General features: G+C 41.2%; 1 protein-coding gene and 2 pseudogenes across 1 annotated transcript; 1 reads left to right on the top strand and 2 right to left on the bottom strand.

The window, feature by feature from the left end:
• Positions 1 to 1,575: 1,575 nt before the first annotated feature.
• LOC115677079 (L-type lectin-domain containing receptor kinase IX.1-like) lies at positions 1,576 to 3,841 on the bottom strand (annotated as a pseudogene).
• An 829-nt stretch (positions 3,842 to 4,670) lies between these two features.
• Positions 4,671 to 10,558, bottom strand: LOC115677002 (L-type lectin-domain containing receptor kinase IX.1-like; annotated as a pseudogene).
• Positions 10,559 to 17,210: 6,652 nt separating this feature from the next.
• LOC115664810 (polygalacturonase-like) lies at positions 17,211 to 20,391 on the top strand. Its single transcript, XM_030586700.2, has 4 exons — positions 17,211 to 17,902; positions 18,367 to 18,656; positions 19,064 to 19,292; positions 19,935 to 20,391. Exons 1-4 carry the CDS (start codon positions 17,246 to 17,248, stop codon positions 20,157 to 20,159), a joined length of 1,401 nt encoding a protein of 466 aa, XP_030442560.2. The 5' UTR covers positions 17,211 to 17,245; the 3' UTR covers positions 20,160 to 20,391.
• The last annotated feature ends 1,504 nt before the right edge of the window (positions 20,392 to 21,895 follow it).

Below are 21,895 nucleotides of genomic sequence, written 5' to 3'. Positions count from 1 at the left end.
CAAGTGTCCATGTATAAAAAAATAATCACAATCATTAATGGTGTGGCACATAAGTGAGTCCACATGATCAACGACGATAAGATCAACGAATCCTTTGGCTGGCAAAGCAAATCCTTCGTAGAGTATGTCGCCTGAGTTCTTGTCAAAGCTAGTTATGTTGAAGTGAAGGGGACTGACAAAGGGGACAACAGGACAGCAGACAAAGGAGAAGAAAACTAAACGAGTGCGAAAAGAAAGAGAACAAGAGGTCGCACGCGGCACGCTGCACATGGTTTTGGTTGAAATTGCATTTATACAAGCATGAGAACGAGGTTCGCACTCGTTTCTCAACTGGTTGAGATCGGCACCATTCGGGGGTTGCTTTATATAATAACCAAATGTTCCCAGCAGCCGCTTCGACAAGGTGAATAGGCCGACAGCTTCTTCTCTGTTTCCGCTAAAGATTCGATATGGACAAGGAACCTTCTTCATTATCTAGCAAACAAGAAGATGATTATAGCAACGTGGTCAATTGGAGTGATCTTTTCATAACTGTATTCTGCTTAGGGCCGTCCTATGAATGTGACTCCTGCCATTTGTCCCTTGGGGAAAATTACAGGACCGTCGAGACAAAAGCCTGAGTCGAACGAGTTGGTAAATCATGGAGCGGCGACGCAGACCGCGGAGATGCACAGTCCTTTGCGACAGCACCGTGGAGAGAAAACCAACATGCAGCACTTCAAACAAACAGAATCGGCAACCTGAAAGATAACATAACTTGCTTCGTCATCAATCGTACCTCGACCGGCATGCGCGAGCACTTTCTAGACCGATTGTATTTGACAGTCAAAGTCAAAATTGTAAATGCACGTGGCGATTGTCCATCGCAATCTTAAACATATAACATGTGGTCGTGCTACGGAGACTCGCACACCTATTGGTGAACTCGGTAGCTATGACTCAATTAAAATATTTTGTAACGGGCGACAAAGCGCTTATTGTAATCTCCTAAAGGGTTACATTAGTCCCCCCAACTCACCATTTTATTTTATGAATTTTTTTTAATCAAACACTTAATGTTGCTGAATCTAGATGGGCCAGCCGGTTCAACTAGTTTGAAATCAGAAAAAAGATTTTGACCAGGAAAAACAAAAGAACCCTGGGCAAGTCTCGCCACTGGATGCTAGGAGAAGTTGCAATGACCCAAGGTGATGGATAAGAGTGTTGAACAAGCACTTTTGCACGATGTTTTTTTTCTTTTCTCTTAACTTGCACAAAGTGAATTAACTTTAAAAGAATATGTAAAGAATCGGCGTAACAGGCAAGACCTGAAATGTAGAAAACTAAAAATGCCCGTTCATTCCTATGCATGTGTTCTGTTCTACGATTTTGCCAATGTGTCTGTATCATCGACTTCAACTACTAATTGGGCACGCAGGAGAAAATATACAGAACAGATGTTAGACAAGCTAGCTTTCTCCCAAAAGATTGAGCTGCAAGGAGACGAGCTAACGATGCATATAACACATTACTAACAATGGGAATACATGAGGAACAACATGAATTAGCGGAAATGGTCGACGCCCCGAGCCTTATTTACGGGTAAAAGGACGGGGCATGAGGAACCATTTCACTGACTCTCATGTTTGTCAGCCTCCATCCACAAAAGCAACATGTGTTGTCGTGTGGCTTTAGGAGCCATGGTCCATCTTGCTTAACACAATTATTTCTTGACTAGAAGAAGAAGAAGAAGAAGATCCTATTCTTAGTGCTGGTGGCTGGAATAAAGTGGGAGCCTCGAATGCGGCGAGTGGAAACTTTGGCACAGGGACTTCTAGCTGAAGAAACCTGATAACTTGTCCTGCTTTTGGCCCTCTCTTGGGATCTGGATGCACACACCAGAGTCCCACCATCATCAAGCATTCCATGTCCTTCCTATCGAAGCTCGAACCCAGCTTCTCATCCGCTGCTTCAAGCATATTTCCAGCAAGGTAAAGCTGCCAAACCCACTTGTACAGTGGGACATGAAACTCTCCATCCTGATAAGTCCTCCTACCGCAAGCGATTTCTAGATCCACGACCCCGAAGCTGAACATGTCAGACTCTCTAGTAGCCTTCCGTCCGTTGAGATATTCTGGTGCCAGATAACCGTATGTCCCCACCACGTTCGTCGTTTGAGTCCTGAATTGGGGTCGATGAGCTTAGATACTCCGAAGTCGCCGAGCTTAGTGTTGAAATCCGTGTCTAGCAATACATTGGCCGCTTTTATATCTCTGTGAACAACGCATTGCTCTAGATCTTCATGAAGATAATTAAGGACCGATGCCAGGCCTAGAGCTATCCCGTACCTAACATCCCAAGGAAGAACTTTTCGAGTTCCAAAGAGATGATTTTCAAGGCTACCGTTAGGCATGTATTCATAAACGAGCAAAAATTCACCTTCCTCTCGACACCATCCAATGAATTGCACCAGATTTTGATGTATCGCATGGCTTAATATCTTCACTTCATTGATGAAGACCTTCTCGGAATGTTTGGATTCGGTGGAGATTCTCTTGACAGCAGCTTGGCGATCTAAACTGTTCACAAGTCCTTTATAAACACGGCAAGACCCTCCTTGGCCGAGTCTTCGATCCTGTGAGAAGCCACTCGTAGCTACAACTAACTCTTGATAAGCAGCAATGCTCTTATTTCTTTCTCCATGTCGGTCAAAGCACAAAGCTCATATTTTTTCCTCATTTTGATCATAATTAGGCAAGACCCCGCTGAGATAATCAGCATTAGAGTTGCTAAAGGAGCGGTGATAAATGTAAACAACCTACAGATCCTGGAGTTTGCTCCCTTTACTGATGAATTGGTCGACAGGGGGCGTACAAAATCCAAGTCCAAAGTAAACCCCCATGAATTGATGATGTGTCTCTCCGCAAAGCCGCCACAAGAAGCTGAAATCCCAATTGCTACCGATTCAGGAAGAACTTCAGCAAGGTCGATTTGGTAAGAAAGCGAGGAGCTTTTCTTGTCCAAAGAAACCGGCTCGCCATCAAATTACCAGAATACGCTAAGATTCTTGCTAGTAGAATTATAGGTCACCACAACATTAGTTGCATTTCCTCTGTGTGATTCGGGATCCCAACTGGAATAAACAATTGAAGAGAGCAAGTTTATGTTGATTCCTATGTGCTGCACTGGAGGGTCATAATCTGTGTTCACAAAAGTATCGAACTCAACCATCACGATTCGGTTTCGGGGCCCATCATCGACTGTGCTGGCATTGAACAATCCGAGACACGCACCAGCTGAGTTGGGTGGGATTGCGAAGCCAGTAGGAGCAAGGAAAAAGGCCATGCCGTCACTGTATTCGTTGGGATTGAATGGTTCGATGGTGAAAGAAAAATGGGTAGAGAAGTCTGCTTGTCTCCCAGTAATAGAATTCCTTATATAGATGGGTTCAATCCCTTAAAACGGGTGGAACCGTATAAAATTGTAAAATTCCAACCTCTTCTGTAATATAAGCTCGGCTCTTTTCTAAATGAGGTAAAATCACTAATTGAACCATAGATATTGAGATCTCAGCTAACCACCAAACCACCTCTTCTTTAATTTAAGTTGGGCCAAATGTCCTTAACAATCCATAAAGAATTGACCAAAAAAGAGTCTTGCTCCAAATGAAAGATATTGGCAAACTTGATGAGGATAACAAAATTGATGAAAATAAAATGCGAGGTATTCTAACATGGGTCTATAAATTAAGTTACTAAATGATGTGTCAAGCTATGGATGGAACTTGAAAAAATAACCGGTAACAGTTTGACATACCATCTGGTGTACTACTTTTGTAGACCAGTCTTAGTAACTCTAGCATTTCTCAAAAGAAAACACCTTTGATGGAACGATGCGGTTAGTGAAGAACATTGCTAATGGCTTATATCTGTTTTTATGTATATAATTTTCATAACATATGACGCACTAAACAGAGGTATGACTTGTTATTATTATCATTATCTCGGTTGCAGGAGTGCTTTTAATATTATATTGACTTTTAAGCTTCATATGTTTTACGACAAATGAACATTGTTACAAAGTTTAAAAAATTAGTTCCTTACCAAAAAACATTGTTACAAAGTATTTTCAAGAAAACTTATTTTATAGGAAAATGAACTTTGTTACGTTTGGCGGTCCTTTGTAAATAATATTAAAGTCATTTTACGACGTTTGTTACAGGATATTAATGAGACAGTAGGCTGGTAACCAAGCCTGTTCATGCCTATGCAGGCAAAGTGAACTTACTTTAAAGGAATGTGTTACAGCATCGGACTCCAGTGTGACAGGCAATACCTGAAATGTCAGAGAAAATTGAGAATGCCCATTCCTGCCTATGCAGGCGTTCTGTTCTACAATTTTACCGATGTGTCTGTATCATCAGCTTCAAGCCACTAAGGAGGATGCAGGAGAAAATATGTATTACAGGTGTTCGACAAGCCATTGTTCCTCCAAAAGCTGGAGCTGCGAGTAGATGAGCTGGAGCATATAACTAGCCATCGGGATACATGAGGAACAAAATGAATGAGCAGAAATGGTCGATGCCCTGAGTCTTATTTACGGGTAAAAGGACTCTGCGAGAGGAACCACTTCATTGACTCTCATGTTTGCCCTCCGCCATCCCAAAATTCAACATGTGCTGTTGTGTGGCTTTAGGAGCCACGGTCCATCTTGCTTGACTGAACTGAATCTTGACTGGAAGAACAATAAGATCCTATTCTTAGTGGTGATGGCTGATATAAAGTGGGAGCCTTGTATGCGGCGAGTGGAAGCTCCGGCACTGGGACTTCTAGCTGAAGAAACCTAATGACTTGTCCTGCTTTTGGCCTTCTCTTGGGATCTGGATGCACAGACCACAGCCCCACCATCATCAAGCATTCCATTTCGTTCCCATCGAAGCTCGAGCCCAGCTTCTTGTCCGCTGCTTCAAGCATATTTCCAAAAAGGTAAAGCTGCCAAACCCACTTGTAAACTGGGACATCAAATTCTCCTACTTGATAGGTCCTCCTACCACAAGCAATTTCAAGAACAACAACCCCAAAGCTGAACATGTCGGACTCTCTAGTAGCCTTCCGTCCATTGAGATACTCTGGTGCCAAATAACCATATGTGCCCACCACATCCATCGTCTGAGTCTTGAACCAGGGGTCAACTAGCTTAGCTACCCCGAAGTCACCAAGCTTAGTGTTGAAATCCATATCCAGCAATATGTTTGCCGCTTTTATATTTCTGTGAAGAATGCATTGCTCTAGTTCTTCATGAAGATAATTGAGGCCAATGCCAGGTCTAGTGCTATCCCATACCTTACATGCCAAGGCAGAACTTTTCGTGTTTTGAAGAGATGATTATCAAGGCTACCATTAGGCATGTTGTAACATCTTGAATTTCGACCTATTTCCGGGATCCGACGAAGTGGATATTATTTCTCATTTGATTTTAGTACGTCTCGCCCGGAGCTGGCCCCTCGCGGGATACTGACCAATGGGAAAGGCTAACTAGGAAAACAGTACGTGGACCGGGGACCCGATCGCGAATCGGGCGCCGATTCCGAGAAACGGCAGGGAAGTATTTTGGGCCAGTGTGGACCGATTCTAGGAAGGTGACGAATCTGGTTTGGCCAACGACGCACGATCAGATCGCAGGTGATTCCGCTCGACCGAGAGTGCGCGTGGCAAATAAATCCCGGACCTGAACCGAACGATCGTGACCCCTGGAATAATCAATAATTCATTGCGCTATCCCGGTAATCGAGACCGTCACGACTCGAGTGACCCTAGGTCGATACGCGTAACCCCTAAACAGCCACCTGTCAGTAAGAGGCTCTAAAATTCTGAATTGAGCAATTTTGATCACCAAATTGGACTCGAATTTCGATGTCGAAATTCTATGGGTGTTTGCGACTATTTTGCAAGGCCGACATCGTTTTGGTGTGGCCACATACATTTGGGGCTAGTCCAGCTGAAAATTGGAATTTCGGCCGAAATTGGAAAAATTATGATTTTACCCCTTTGGACTCCGACGTCGATTTTCGAGGCCGTATGAGATTATTTTTCAAGGCCGATGCCGTTTTAGGGTGGCCACGCATATCTAGAGTAGTTACGGTCGAAAACTGGAATTTCGGCCCAGAAGTGAAAAAATTACTATTTTGCCCCTCCAAACTTTGCAGTCGATTTTCGAGGGCTTAAAAGGTTATTTTTGCGAATCCGACGTCATATTATGTTGGCCACCCACATTTGGGGTCGGTACGGTCGAAAAATGGAATTTCGACCCGGGACCGGAAAATTACTGTTTTGCCCTTATGGCCTATTTTTAGGGTTTCAAATTTTGGACAATTTTGGAAAATTATTGTGGATAATTATGAGTCAAAATTCAGAATTATTGATTGACCAAAAGGGCCATCAATTATTGGATGAGAGTGATTAATGGCCATTGGATCAAAGAGTAGAATGGTCAAGTGTCCAAGTTTGTGACAAATGTCTTCCACCTTTAACCATTTGACCACTCTCTCTCCTCCTTCATTCCATCTTCCACGGCCACTTTCTCCTCCTCTCCCTATTTTTGCCGTTCACTCTCTTCTTCCCCCTCTCTCTCACGCCTCACTCTCTCTTCTCTCTTCCTTTGGCCGTAAGGGGCAGCCACCGCCAGAGCAACCGTCGCCGCCGCCGTTCACCGCCAAGCGCCGCTGTGAGGACGCCGGAGTGCTGCCGCTGAACCGGTTCAATCCAGCCACTGTTTGGCCCGTTTTTCCCCTTGTTCAGCCCACTTTTGAAGCTTAAATCTAGTGAGTGGAAATCCTAACCCTTAATTAGGATTAAGTGCACTTTGGACAAGTTTTAGGGGTTAATTAGTGGGGGCTGATTTGGGCTGATGTCGTGGTGATTTTAAGGGCCTAATGTGATGATTTAGGGATGGTTTTAAGGCTGTGGAGACTTGGTTTAGAGGTTATATGAGCTGGATTTGCTTAATGGTGCAAGTTTAATGATTCTCGGATTACTGATTTTACTGTACCTCTACGCTTTGTTATTTTTTTTATGATCATTGTGGGCCGAATCTAAAGAAGTGTTCTTCATAAAAATTGTTCCCAACATCTTTAATTATAACATACTTTAATTTGGGAATTTTTGGAAATCATTTGAGGCCATTCGAAAGTTCATCTTTGGACCGAAATGGGTCTGCCCGATTTACTGTTCACCCGACCTTCGGGTCTGTTCGAATTTTTATAAATTTTTCCAGGCCTATTTTCAAATTACTTCCTTCACAAAAATTGTTGGGAACATTTGTGGGTATAACATATAAAAATTTCAAAGCTTTCCAAAATGATTTGGGTACTGAATAAGTTATATTTTGATGGCCTGAGGGGCTGTCCGAGCGAATCGGATTTTGTCCGACTTTGAGTGTCAAAACGAGGTATTTACGGTTAGAACTGGGTTTCTAGTTCTTCACGGAAGATGTTCATCGAGATGTTTTGTACAACATATCCAAATTTCATAATTTTTGGAATTGATTTACCATTTATTTCAAATGGACTTCTGTCACTGTACAACTGCCCAGTTTGGACCCGATTTTGTATATTTCCGGTTTTTCTCTCTCTCGGACTGATTAGTGGCTGTCCTCTTTGGATCCGAATTTGATTAAAATGGACTAAGTTGAGGTTAATCGGATTCTTGCCATGAATGGTCCGAATTAAGCGATTCAGTGGCAATTTGGTACTTGATTGGATTCCATTGTGTGGTGACACGTGTGTATATTTGTTGGCCAAGATTGATAAGATATTAGTGGGCCTTGATTGCGCAAGTTTTTGTGTGCACCAATGTTGTGAATTGGGTGCCGTGCTGAATTATGTTTAATTGAAATTGGGCATGCCAATGAAATGCTGGTTAATTATGTTATGGCACAATTGAGTATGTTGGTATTATGGAAGTGCATGCCCGTATTTGAAATTGGTGCTCATTATGCATCGTGTGATTACCCGAGTGCGGGAATTTGCATGGCTACGCATTTTGTGTGTAGAGAATGAGCATGTGTGATCACCCTAAATGCCCAAATGCGTTTACGCGGGGCTCAGATAAAATTGGCAATGTGCCGTGTGATCACTTAAGGCCTTCGGGTCGTGGCCTTCGGGTCGTGCCGTCCTGATGCGTTTACGCGGGACGATGCCGGTTCGTCCGGATGATTAAGGAGATCGGTGTTGCGCCTGAGGCGTTTTACGCGGGCTAGAGACATTGGGCCATATGTGCTTCAGCGCGGGCCGCGGAGTGTTGTGGGCCTTCGGGTCGTGGCTTTCGGGTCGGAATATTTATTGGCCTTCGGTCGTGGCCTTCGAGTCGATTTACAAAATTGTTAAAATGAGCCGCATGCCAGAGTGCATTGCTTGAGGTAGTTCATGAGCATGGCAAATGTGTGCCAGAGTATGTGACTAATGTGTGTGCCGGTGATTTGTGTGTGAGGCAGGCACTATTGAGCATGAGCATGCGTGTGGCGTGCGTGTGACCAGTGTGTCGCGTATGTGCCGTGCTTTATACAAAATGCCTAACCTGCAGGGTCAGCGAGGTAAGTGATCCGGGCTCAAGGGCCTAGGTCATTTGATTGACGTTATTGTCCGTTGTTGCGTTGATTTGCTTGTCGGGAGGTGCATGTTAGCCTAGTTTCGGTTTAGGAGGCCTACTCACTGAGATTCGTCTCATAGTTGTTTAAACCCCGTTTTTCAGACTCCTGATAGAGGTTGCCTGGTGTACCCGATCCATATGAGAATCCGGAGCCCATAGAGCAGGATCCCGATCAGGTTGGCGAGATCGAGCAGATGGATTCGGAGGATGAGATAATCGAGGCTGAGTCCGAGTCATCAGGATCTGATCCCGATTAAGTTTCTTAGGATCAGCCTTAGCCTCCCTTAGGTCGGGCCAGTAACCCTTCTGATTATAGCCCCACCTTAGACTGCCCCTTGGCCACTTAGGGATTTTGTTAGTAGTGGCCGTTGACCTGCTTTTGTTTGGAGATTTGTATTGGTGTATCGTGGACATTGTATATGTTTTGAAGTTCCATGCAAGTCTTGATTATTAGGCTTTTAATTGTTCGTCGTTCCTGCTACCCTTGGTCATGTATTGTTTTGTACGGGTGTTTTAATTATTGCTTCCGCATGTGCCTTATGCTCTGTTTTGGGAGATGGGTCGGCGACGCGTCCTGGGACGTCGCATCAAGATAGACCGATACGTGGGATGATCGCGCTTCGAGGGGTTCGGGGCGTGACACATGTATTCATAAACAAGCAAAAGTTCACCTTCCTCTTGGCATCATCCAATGAATTGCACCAGATTTCGGTGTTTCGTGCAGCTTATTATCTTCACTTCATTGATGAAGATCTTCTCAGAATGATTGGATTTGGTGAAGATTCTCTTGACAGCAACTAGGCGACCTAAATGGTTCATAAGTCCTTTATAAACTTGGCAAGACCTCCTTGGCCGTGTCTTCGATCCTGTGAGAAGCCAATAGTAGCTGCAACCAACTCTTGATAAGAGAATTTGAGCGGCAAAGCTTTTATCTCTTTCTCAATGTCAGTCAGGGCACAAAGCTCGTATGTTTTCCTCATCTTGATCATATATAAGTAAGACCCCGCTGAAATAATTAGCAAGAGACTTGCTACAGGAGCCGTGATTAATGTTAGTGACCAATAGATCTTGGAGTTTACACCCTTTACGGATGTATTAGTCGATGGGGACGTACAACATCCAAGTTCGAAGTAAACACCCATGAATTTATGATGTGTCTCTCCCCATGGAGGCCATGAGAAGCTGAAATCCCAATTGCTACCGATTCAGGAAGGACCTCAGCAAGATCGATGGGCTGAGTAAGCGAGGTGTTTTTGTTGTCGAAAGAAACCGGCTCGCCATTAAACGACCAGAACACACTAAGATTCTTGCTAGTGGAATTATAGGTTACCACAACATTAGTTGTGCTTCTGTCGAGTGATCCGGGATCCCAACTGGAATAAACAAGTGAAGAGAGTGAGTTTTTATTGATTCCTATGTGCCGTCCTGGAGAATCATCATAACCTTGTGGATTTTCATAAGTATCGAACTCGACCATCACAATGTGGTTTCCAGGCCCATCATCGACTGTGCTTGTATTGAACAATCCGAGGTACCCACCAGCCGAATTGGGTGGGATTGTGAAGCCAGTAGGAGCAAGAAAAAACGCAATGCCGTCACTGTAATTTTTGGGATGGAAAGGAATGATGTTGAAAGAAAAATTGGTAGAGAAGTCTGCTTGTCTCCCACTAATAGAATCCCTTATATAGATGGGTTTGGAATACTGAATGCGGCCTACCTGAAACTCCTTGTGGAGCGGTGCCTTCGGGGGTGAGATCAGCGCATCCTTGCGCTGGTACGGCAACTCCTTCGTAGAGTATGTCGTTTGAGTTCTTGTCAAAGCTACTTATATCAAAGTGAAGGGGACTGACAAAGGGGATAACGTGATAGCAGACAAAGGAGAAGACTATTAAACGAGTGTGAAAAGAAAGAGAACAAGAGGTCGCACGCTGCATGCTAGACATGGTTATGGTTGAAACTGCATTTATAGAAGTTTGAGGACGATGTCCACACTGGTTACTCTTCTATTTGGGATCGGCACTATACCCAGGTGCTTTATAGTGTAACAAAAGTTCCTAACAGCAGCTTCGACGCATTGAATATATCGACAGATTTTTCGCTGTTTCTGCTAAAGCCTCAATATGGACAAGGGACCTTCTTAATCACTGCATACATTTGCTATCTAGCAAATAAGAAGATAATTATATCAACATGTCACTCGGTGTAGATTTTTCATCAATATATTATGCTTAGGGCCGTCCTAAGAAAGTGACTCCTGCCATTCGTTTAATGTCTTTCTTGGGGAAAATTACAGAACCGTCCTGACGAAAGCCGACCAACCTGAGTTGAATGAGTCGGCAAACCGTGCAGTGGAGACGAAGACGGCGGAGATGCAAAGTCGCTAGCGACAGGACCATGGAGAGAAAACCAACATTCAGTAATTAAAATGAACAAGTCGACAACCGGGATCGATGTTTTCGACTCATCCGGGGAAAAAGTCGATCTAGAAATACCAAATCTCTCTGCAGAAACCAGATAATTTTCCCTAAACACACAAAAGAGTTTTGTCGCTCGCCATTCTTCTGGCTCCAGCCTCACAAGTGCGTCTTCTTCTTCCACTCTCTCTATCTCTCTCTCTCTCTCATTATCCGATTTTGTTGAGCCCCATGATCTCTTCCGCCCTCATCCATTTTTGGGGGAGGACAAGATATAATGCTTTCTTCATATTTATCTGCTCTCTACTGTTGGTTCTACAGATATTGTTGGAGCCGGAAGATCAAATTGGATTTGTGATGCTTGTGATAGCAAGCCTACTAACTTCTTGCCAAAATTTCTCAAAGAAATCTGACTTAAAATCACGGTGATTTTGCTATTAGTCGTGTGAATTGGAGACGCATCTATCCAACACAAAACTATCAAATGAACAAAAACACAAATCAATTTTCTACTCCAAATGGCAGAAATCATTTTCCAACTCGTTTTTGGATTTGGCCCAACACGGGAAACCATCGTCGTTTTCCTAGAAAATGACTTACTTAGAAAATGTTTTCCAATTGCATTATATTTTTCCCGAAATAAACAAAGCCTCAAAGTAGTCTCTTGAACTCTTTTGAGTCATGAGCCCTCTTCTTCTTCTTTTGTACGTTCGTAGGTCGTTCTCTCTGCTTTGATTTTCATAATTTTATGATAGAACGCTTTAACAACTTTTGGCGTGGAGACACGAGTAAAGAGATCATTTGTAGGTCAACTATAAGGTTAAATATGAAATTTGATCATGTCGATAAATCTTGAGATGCTTATCAGTTATTTGACACAATATTAGGTGATCAATTTATTTTTGTCAATATGTTATATCATTGGTTAATATCGTATGCCACTTGAAAAACCCATTTAGGTGTCTATACCTACGAATTCACACAAGATTAAGGTTTTCGGAAATAGATCGAGCGATAAGCCAAAATAACGTAGCCACAAAATTCATCATGTAACGGTCATGTAATGATAAGTGCACGTGTAAATATAAATTTTTGTGGTGCCGATGCTAATTGCTCTAAAAGAAAAAGCTGCTGAATGAATGCGTGATTTAATATTTAAAAATTCTAACACTCCCCATCATGCATAGACTAGACTTTTGACATAAGATTAAGCGTGAAAAAATATGATAAAGGAGACAAATACAGTGCCTAGAAAATTTTTAATTCAAAACAACTTGCTCTGATACCATGTAAATTTCTAACAATATGGATTCAAATCCAAAACAATAAATTTTCCCTTAATTTAATCCATTCTTTTTTTGTTGTACTCGGTCTCGGTATAACAATTCTTTTTTGGACTGAGTTATGACCTAAAATAACGGGGATTAGATCATCTCTAAAATTTGCGGGCACCCATTATAATCTTATGATTTTACGGTCCAATTTTACAGCTAGCGAACTTATTTTCAAAGGGTGTTTTTTAGCAAACCTAGCAACGTCTGCTTATCTTCTACTTATAGCGTTGAATAAAGGAGGACAGTTGATAAGGTCAGCTTTTGCTTTGGAGTTAGGCCATCAAAAGCAATGCATGTCCGAGTACGAAGTCTCTGCGGCTCTTATCTTGAACCCTAAGCACTCCTTTCGGTGTATAATATGGGGTGATTAGTGCTTAATTAAGTTAAGTTAATCTCAGCAGTCATCCCCCAGAAAAGTCAAAATGATTTGGAAGAAATACAAATTGACCCGTTTTTGGAGGAAGGTTTTGAAATGATTGTGTGATTGATGATTTGCTACGAAAGCAATGGGCAAGTACGTCGGTCGTACGCACGACGACTATCGAGGTCTTTTGATGGCTTTTTCCACATATCGATGAGATGATAGAAATTTGCCAAGGAGGGTTTGGTTCTTGAATATGTCCTAGATAGCAGACACGTCACGGATCTTGTTTATTTTGGTCTTAGGCTGTGCTCGTTTGCGGAAAAATATTTTTCCGGAAAATATTTTCCGCGTTTTCCGGTGTTCGGGGGCGGAAAATGTTTTCCGCTTTCCCCACCCCCAAATCCTTCATTGTTTTGAGGAAAATGATTTCCTCTTTTCACAAAGAGGAAATCATTTTCCCCCAAATTGAAGGCAAAATTGCCCATGGGAGGGAAAATATTTTCCGTGGGAGAGGAAGTTGATCGCCGGTCGCTGGCCGCCCGCCGCCGCCGCCGGTCGCCGCCCGCCGCCGCCGCCGCCGGTCGCCGGTGAAAAATATTTTTCGAAACTTTTTCATATTGATCGCCGAACACCGGAAAATTATGTTCCGGGAAAACATTTTCCAGAAAAATGACTTCCGGGAGAATATTTTCCGCCAAACGAACGGAGCCTTAGATTATTATAAAGTCTATACATAAAAAGCGGGTTTTGTAAACAAGTTCCTTGTGGCACTTGCTGAACACCTAATTAAGAAAGCTTATTATTTTCAATGACCGTCTATTTCGTGTTATGTGTAATCGGTGTTATAATAATGAAAGCATTTCTTTAAAGGGCGTCATTAATAAGTGATTCAAGAATACTGATCAACATAACCCATAAAAATTATTTATATTGTGTAAAACTAGGCATAAGGCTTCTGATCCTAGGTGTTGTAAATCCCTAGGAACTAAAGATATTTTCAAACACAAAAATGTATCTATGTATTTGAATTGCTCCGCTTTAAAGGGAATCTATAATCAACAAAAAAAAATACTAGTTCAATACTAAACTTATTGTGTAGACGTCAATTTAGTCGTAAAATTTCTAATTTGGCCAAAATAATCCTTAAATTTGCACTAACTTCCAATAAAATACTTCAAACCAATTGCCGTCGAAAATCGCTCATGCGACTATTCACATAGGTTGTCATGTCTAGTAAAGTTGTTTACATTAGCGTATCATATAGAATGACGGGTGATAATTGAACGTCACGTTAGTCGTTAGGCCAAAATTGATCGGAATACCTACATCCGAAACTTATAAAAAATGTTTAGGATTATATTGCAAAATTTGAAATATTTAGAACTAAATTGATATTTGTACAATAGATTTAAAACTAAATTGGTCATCCCTCTCTCCCTCCCTCTCTCTCCCTCTTTTACGTTTCAACGTTTCTCCGTCTCTTCAAATTCTGGAGGGGAGAGATTTGACCTAGATATCTTCCTCCCCTCCCTCATTGTTTTTCGTTCTAGTTTTTTTTGTTTCTTTCCTTGCTCTCTCGATCTAGTTTTAGATTTGGGAGTTTTGCTCTCCCCATATTAGATCTGGGAGCTTTTCTCTCATATCTAATTCTAGATTTAGGAGTTTTAATGAATAAGTACTCCGCCTCCAATTTCAATGGTGTTTACAACAACTTTTATGTTAAATTTGTGCTTATTCAACGTGTTTTTGTTAAAACCTTCGGAGTCTCGCACTTGCTAAAAGGCTTGTTCTCACAGGTGTTCAGATCTAAACTTGTTCAACATGTTTATGTTGACTTGTGATGGTGTTGGAGACGCCGAACCTTAACGCAAACCACCAAAAAGCAAAACCGTAACTACATATAGAGATCTCGGCATGTACTCATCACTGATGAAGATGTGTGATTTGGTGATCGGCTACCGATCCTTTCGCTTAAATGCAGTTGCAAATCTGTTCTTGAAAGAAGAGCTTGTGATTATCTTTGTCAACTATGCTTTGATGATGTACCTTGATTTCTGATTTTTGGTTTGTTTTGGAGTTTTACAGACTTGCCTTGTTATGGTGGCTTTTGAGATTTTCTATGGATCATTTCATGTATTATTTTGATAATGAATAGAAATATCTTTTGACAAAAAAAATTCCTAACTTTCAATCTGAATGGAATAATTATATGTCACACGACATCAATATGACAAAAAAGATCATTTAGAGAGATATTAGTTTTCTTCCACGCATCGCAAAAAACGGGCATGTGATTGTCCATGGCCATCATTTATAAATGAAGGAATTTATTTGAGGTCTCTCAAAATTCATCGACTTTCATGGGTTTTGAACCTAAGTTCTATTGTGGACCTAATAATTTATTTCGTTAATTCTAGATGTTGTCTATGAACCAGGACCAATTAGTGTCAAGTCACTAAACATACTTATTTGTTTCATATGAAGACGGCTTTTGACATTTGAGTCTTGTTAACAAGTGCCTCCAAAGAAATTTGCAACCTCATTTGATGGAAAATTTAAGATATTGATTGTACATATCACGAGAGCAATCAAGGGCATTGATTCAATGCATTGAAAGTTATGATATTTTCCCGTTTGGCCGCTTAACAAGTGGCTGCACACATCTTTTTTACGAAATCCTTGATAATTTTAACAAGAATCGATCCGAGAGAATTCTCCGAAAGAAAATTCCTTGCAAAGTCCAATTCCAGCATTAATGACGCGGAAAATGGCGATGATGAAGCAAATGTGGCTCCCTTGGGGTTTTGAACTTAATGGTGGGAAGCTGCTTACGTGTCGTCATTTATGTCCATTGGATCCAGGTTCCAGCACGCACATTGAATGGGACACATCATTATGTGTGGATTTTGCTGCATAACTAAGTTGGATGGATATTGGGATGAAAATTGAATTCGAAGAGTCGATCTCTTGATTGAGCACACACTTGCGGCGCCGCCCGAAGAGTCAATTCACGTGCCGACTTTTGCTACGACCCATCTTCGAATAATCTCACGTTTCATCAAACGTGCGTCTGTGAACGAACCATCATGACAAGGACGAGAATGCGCTTGATGTCCTAATTTCGGAAATCATCCGTAATTGGAGAAAAGTAATTTTTTTTTAAGAAAAGGAAAGTTATGTCCATTTGAACACGTGGCCTCTTTTTTCTATTGTGATGGTTCGCGTTTTACCCTTTTAGGACACGTGTCCAAAAGAGATGGTTTTATTTTCTTTTGGGTTAATATCATGAAAACATCTAAACTAGTACACATGTGATAAATTTACCCCGAACTAATCTTTTTATCATCAAAAGCTCTAAACTGGTACACCTGTGATAAATTTACTCCAAACTAATTTTTTAATCACCAAAAACCCAAAATCGATACGCTTGTAACAAATTTACACTCCGTTAAATTGGATTAATATTACGAAAAATCACAAATTGGTAAACCCTTGACAAACAGAGGGCTAAAATCCAAAACTAGTATACACGTAATTTGCTACGTGTCATCCAATTCAGCAATTTGACTGTAAAATTTAACGGAAATTTACGAAGGGTAAATTTGTCACAAATGTACCAATTTGAGGTTTTGCATTGTTCTAACCATTTTCTTTTCATGTGAGTTACAAGTCTCACGCGAGGAGGAGAAATTAGCTAGTGCAATATATATTTCAGGGTTTGCCATATGAATTAATAATGATTATTGATCCACAAAAATATATCCTCGACTAACAACTAATTATATACCTCTACCGCCTCCACTCTTTGCAAAGCAAAATCAATTTATTGAGCACTTTATGGGGTAATTTTTCTATGTCATGTACATATTAGTATTGAAAGGTTTTTATTATATTTTTCATGAAATTGTAAAGTATTCTATATCCATACCATTAATCTAGACCTAACAAACGATATTCTATCAAGATTTCAATATAAACTGATAAATATAATGACAAAAGAAAAACACGTAGCTCATTCGAGTACATCCACAAACATATCGAGTTGTCCATAAAATGTCACGTGCTGAGATCGATTGTAACTCTAGCAAGCTCAAAAATTGAACGGTTTTCTGACAAAAAAATATTGAACGATTTATCTGAAAAGATCTCATCCGGTATCTGTAGTTCGATTAATCAACCGTGCCGATCATTTGTGCATCTCGCACAAGGAGCTAAACTAGCTAGTACGACCTTAGATCTCGATTCTCGATTGCTTGGCATATTCCGTGTTCTATCATCTAATTAATCAAATAATTACCGTGAGGGCTCACTGACAAATTAAAGAGCCTAATCGGAGCTAAAAAGAGGATTAAAGTGCCCGGAAGTACAGTGATGGCGCAGGTACGTCCTTGTGGACCATAAACGCTAGCAAAGTCCTCTAATTTCTTCGTTTTTGGACCAATAGCAAAGTCCTCCCGATTCAATCAATTGATGAGCAGCTTTCTTGAGTCGTCAACTTCATGCAATTCAATGCACTTAAATCCTTCGTCCAAAAAAAAAATGCACTTAAAATCCAATTCAAATTCCTATAAATCCCCCAAATTAACCGCCTCTCTACTCCCACTACTCCCACTACTCACCTCTCTTCCAACTGCCATCAACTCCCTCACATCTCTCTCTCTCTCTCTCTCTCGCGGCCAAGAGGAAATGGCATTAACGATGAGTAGCCATAGCACTCTCGGTGTGGCCTCGCTTCTCTTCATGGTGTTCTACATTGCCATCATCATCAGCTCGCAATCAGCCGCAATTGCCGTGGCCACGGCCGAGTACGACGTCATCTCTCTCGGGGCCAGGCCCGACGGCATCACAGACTCGACGCAGGCCTTCGTGGGCGCGTGGCTCAACGCTTGCAGCTCCGAGAGGCCGGCCACAATCAGTGTGCCGCCAGGGCGGTTCCTAGTGGGAGAGGCCACCTTCAGCGGGCCGTGCAAGAACAACGCCGTCCGGTGGCGGATCCAAGGGGTCATCACGGCTCCCGCAGATTACAACGTGCTCGGGAATGCCTGGACGTGGCTCTTATTCCAACACGTGGACGGCATGTCCATCTCCGGCGGGGTCCTCGAAGGGCAAGGCGCCGCTCTGTGGGCTTGCAAAGCCTCCGGCAAGAATTGCCCCACTGGAGCCACGGTACATACATATATATGTCTTTATTATAGTCGTTTGTAATTTCATTTGAATCACACAATAATATTGACATGAGTTTCTCCTAGTCTATATTGATCTCCATGATGCTAATGTTGCTAGAGTTATTTTGTCCAAGTATACTTTTCTAATACGTTCCAAACTTGCACAATACCAATCATAGCAAAGAACACATCCATAATCTTTTACAAAATATTTAATATTTTATGAACTCCTAGACCAATCATTATTTCGAAGATAAATAGATAAAATAATTAGCCTAAAGTATAATAAACAAGCAAGTGGTTTTAAGAAATAACCATCACAATTAGGGTTTTTCCTGCTTGTCAATCAAATGTGCTCTCTTTCGAGAAACTTACGTCTTGACTTTGTGGTTGTTTCACGAACAAATGATATTTTTTATTCTTAATTACTTGTTTTTGGGTGCATGCACACGAACGACTCTCTAGACAATACTCTTCAGCAACTCAAGGAACATTGCGGTGAGCAAACTGATGTCGCTCAACAGTCAGCTGTTTCATATTGTCATCTACGAATGCCAAAACGTGAGGCTGCAAGGAGTGAAGGTTTTCGCCTCCGGCGACAGCCCGAACACGGACGGCATTCACATCCAATTTTCTTCCGGCATCACGATCATGAACTCGAGAATCGGAACCGGCGATGACTGCGTCTCGGTCGGCGCCGGCACCACAAACCTCTGGATCGAAAACGTTGCGTGCGGCCCAGGCCACGGAATCAGGTAATTATACTCGCTAAACCCCAGAAAAAACCACAACTGGAGAATATTAAATTTGATAATTAACTTAGCATTCACGAAAGTAACATGTACCATAAGGTGAGGCCAAAATGTCAGGCCTGTTTGAGGGATTTTGAATCTTGCTTTAACTTTCTCGCCGAGACCAAAATATCGTATCATATTTAGAAAGAAAACATGAATGAATAACACGTTACTCAAAATAACTTCAAATTAGAATCTTCTTACATTTTGAGCATTCGAGTCCTCCCAATTTAGAAAAAAATTGAAGATCTTTAACACTAAAAGTAATTAATTGATGCAAGAAAGGTTGTGGTTTAAGTAAAAGATGGTAATTAATTTTATTTTATTTTGGAATTTATATAATATATTGGTTCATGAATTGTACACAGCATTGGGAGCCTAGGGAAGGACCTTGAGGAGGCAGGGGTTGAGAACGTGACCGTCAAGAACGTTGTGTTCGGAGGGACACAAAACGGGCTGAGGATCAAATCTTGGGGCAGACCCAGCACCGGATTTGCCAAGAACATCCTCTTCCAACATGCCATCATGTCCGACGTTAAAAACCCGATCGTCATCGACCAGAATTACTGCCCCAACAGTATAAATTGTCCTGGTCAGGTATGTGTTGAGGACATTAATCAATCGATCGATTAATTTGTTGTTCGCGTGTAATAAATGTCTAAAGAGTCTTTTCTTCATTAATTCGAAAGTTGACATGGATTACCCTAGATTTGGACAAGTCGTATTGGGTTAGATTCATAATGACATATATATTTGGGTAACCGTCGTTATGAACAATAATGCCTGCGACCTAGCAATGATCCTAGGGAAAACAACATGATTGAATAGATCATAGCTAAATCGAGATCGATTCGTTCTACCGTGATTTAATCATTGCGAGAACTCGTTTAATAGCTAGTAGATTAGTCCAAAGGACATGCAACTACCATCAAAACCATCATAGAGTGAGATCATGCAAGTTATTCTCACCGTAAATCCATCTATATTTACGTCAGTAAGAAAATGAAACAACCAATTGATTTTCATTTTTTACCAATTTTACTACACCGATCACAGTTCTAGTGTCATTCAAAACCCCGAAAATGACTAGCTCAAATGCTCCGTTAAACCGAAGTTCATTGCAATGAGCCCACGCATAATTTTGCTTTTCTTTTCTCCATTTTTCCGCGTCCATTTTTGGGGTTTATATATACAGTTTGTCTATTCTTACCGCTTCTAACATTGATGTCATCCAAACAGTTTTCGGGCGTGAAAATTAGCGACGTGACGTACCACGACATTCATGGGACGTCGGCGACAGAAGTGGCCGTCAAATTCGACTGCAGTCCGAAGAACCCTTGCACAGGAATAAGATTAGAAGATGTGAAGCTCACCTACAAGAACGATCAACGACCGGCTCAAGCTTCCTGTGTTAATGCTGGTGGGCTGGCCTTTGGCCTGGTCCAACCCTCCAGTTGCTTATAGTGCAAAACATTGAACATGATCAATCTGAGTGTTGTAATATATGTACTGTGGAGAAGTAGAAATATATAGTGGTAATAGATTGCATGTATCTTGTGAATATTGCTTGAGCCTGTGGCTGTTTCCCACCTTGATTATGAAAAGGCCGGTCTGAAGCCTGGCCTTGCAATGTTAGCTTTGTACTAATTGTATGCCGTATTCAACTGATCGATGAAATACACAAGGGTTTAAGTAATAGATACTGTTGAAAATGACCCCGGAATTATTACGAGGACTACACAAGATAGTGACTATCGATCACGAGGATGATATTGTTTCTGAGTATCATACAATACCCTTAAGTTCCCGTTTCATGTCGCACGCACCTAAGGGCATGGGGAATGACTTGACATGAGAAGTTGCGAGACAAGACCGCGATGTTCGGGTGAACACTAGTCGGATCTCCACGCATTGCTCTGAGCCTGTTTATGATCGTAATATTCTGTAAAGGTACATGAAATAATTAGCGGATCATAGATTTATATTTTAAGAAAATGAAAAGAAAAATTATTTAATCTCTATTATGTTGCCAGCCAAAAATAGTTATAAGTAGGATCTTATGAAGAAACCAACGAATTTATGAGAAGTTCTGCTACTACCGATATTAATATCGTTTAATCAGTCTTATGATTACATTGTTTTATCAGCTTAAGTAATTGACTCTCTCGAAAGATAATAGGATACTTTAATTATTCAATTACGTGTATCACAAGGCATAAATCATAACAGATGCTGATTAAATACTTCAATTAGTCCAATAAAAACAAATCAACACTGAAGGACGGCTACTTGCAATTCGTTAGGATAAAAGACATTTAGCTATCTAAATCTCTACACCTGTCCAATTTACGGGCTAAAGATCAAGGTCAATTTATATGCTCACTATTGTTAATAACACTATTTCACTAGCATGTCATAGAAATAGACTAAATTAAATTGAACATGTAATGTAAATTTGGTGGTAAGTAATTTGATAAGACCCATTTTGTGTTAGTTTCGGTTAAATTCGAACACGACTATATTCGCATATAATAAGCAATTAGCATAAAACCTAGACATCAATTTAAAGTTTCATAATAGTCATTAATAACAAAAGAAACATAGATTGAAAATAAAATAAACCTTGCTCATAAAATTAACCTTGCTTTTTTATCAAAAGAGTGGCCGTACTCTCGTGATTTCATTATAGTACACAAGCAGTATCACATCAACTCTTTAAGAGGAACAGCGGGCTGATAAAAGACTGCTTAACCACCCAATCCTTGGGGCATGGGCTAGGGTTAATCTCTGAAATTCATCCAAGAAATCTTTACAATCTCTTACAATATTCCTCATCTCCCAGGAAACTGCGGTTGTCTTTGAGGATGCACTTGTCTAGGGTAGAGTTATCTGACTCGAGGAAAGAGGTTAGTTTGCTTTGTGCCACCAAGAAAATCGAGGGTTTCAAATAAAGCGCAAGTTTCTGCTTGTAACGGTGAAGAGTAGTTGACAATTTTTTTCCATTGATTAGAACACCTCTCCGGTCTCTGCAGATGATTGCCGCGGCGCCTGGCTGAATATCTCCACGAAATGCAGCATGGAAATTCACTTTGATCGAGCTCATCATCGAAGGACGCCATGCAGCAGGAGGATCACTTCATCGAGTTTGAGTCAGAAAAGTGGCACAAAGGGACATCGAAATATCAGCAACTGAGGCAGCA

This window comes from Syzygium oleosum, unplaced genomic scaffold, assembly GCF_021117445.2.
Source record: "Syzygium oleosum isolate NSW1041296 unplaced genomic scaffold, Sole_v2.1 Sole_v2.37, whole genome shotgun sequence".
Classification (NCBI taxonomy): Eukaryota; Viridiplantae; Streptophyta; class Magnoliopsida; order Myrtales; family Myrtaceae; genus Syzygium; species Syzygium oleosum.
The sequence above is the reverse complement of the archived record's forward strand: the minus strand, read 5'-3'. Positions and strand labels throughout refer to the sequence as shown.

Excerpts from the sequence above, each read along its gene's own strand:
- LOC115664810 (XM_030586700.2), top strand. The coding sequence starts at position 17,246 with ATGCACTTAAATCCTTCGTCCAAAAAAAAAATGCACTTAAAATCCAAT. Across the intron at positions 17,903-18,366 it reads ATTGCCCCACTGGAGCCACG|ACAATACTCTTCAGCAACTC; the intron begins GTACATACATAT and ends ACGACTCTCTAG. Across the intron at positions 19,293-19,934 it reads GTATAAATTGTCCTGGTCAG|TTTTCGGGCGTGAAAATTAG; the intron begins GTATGTGTTGAG and ends TCATCCAAACAG.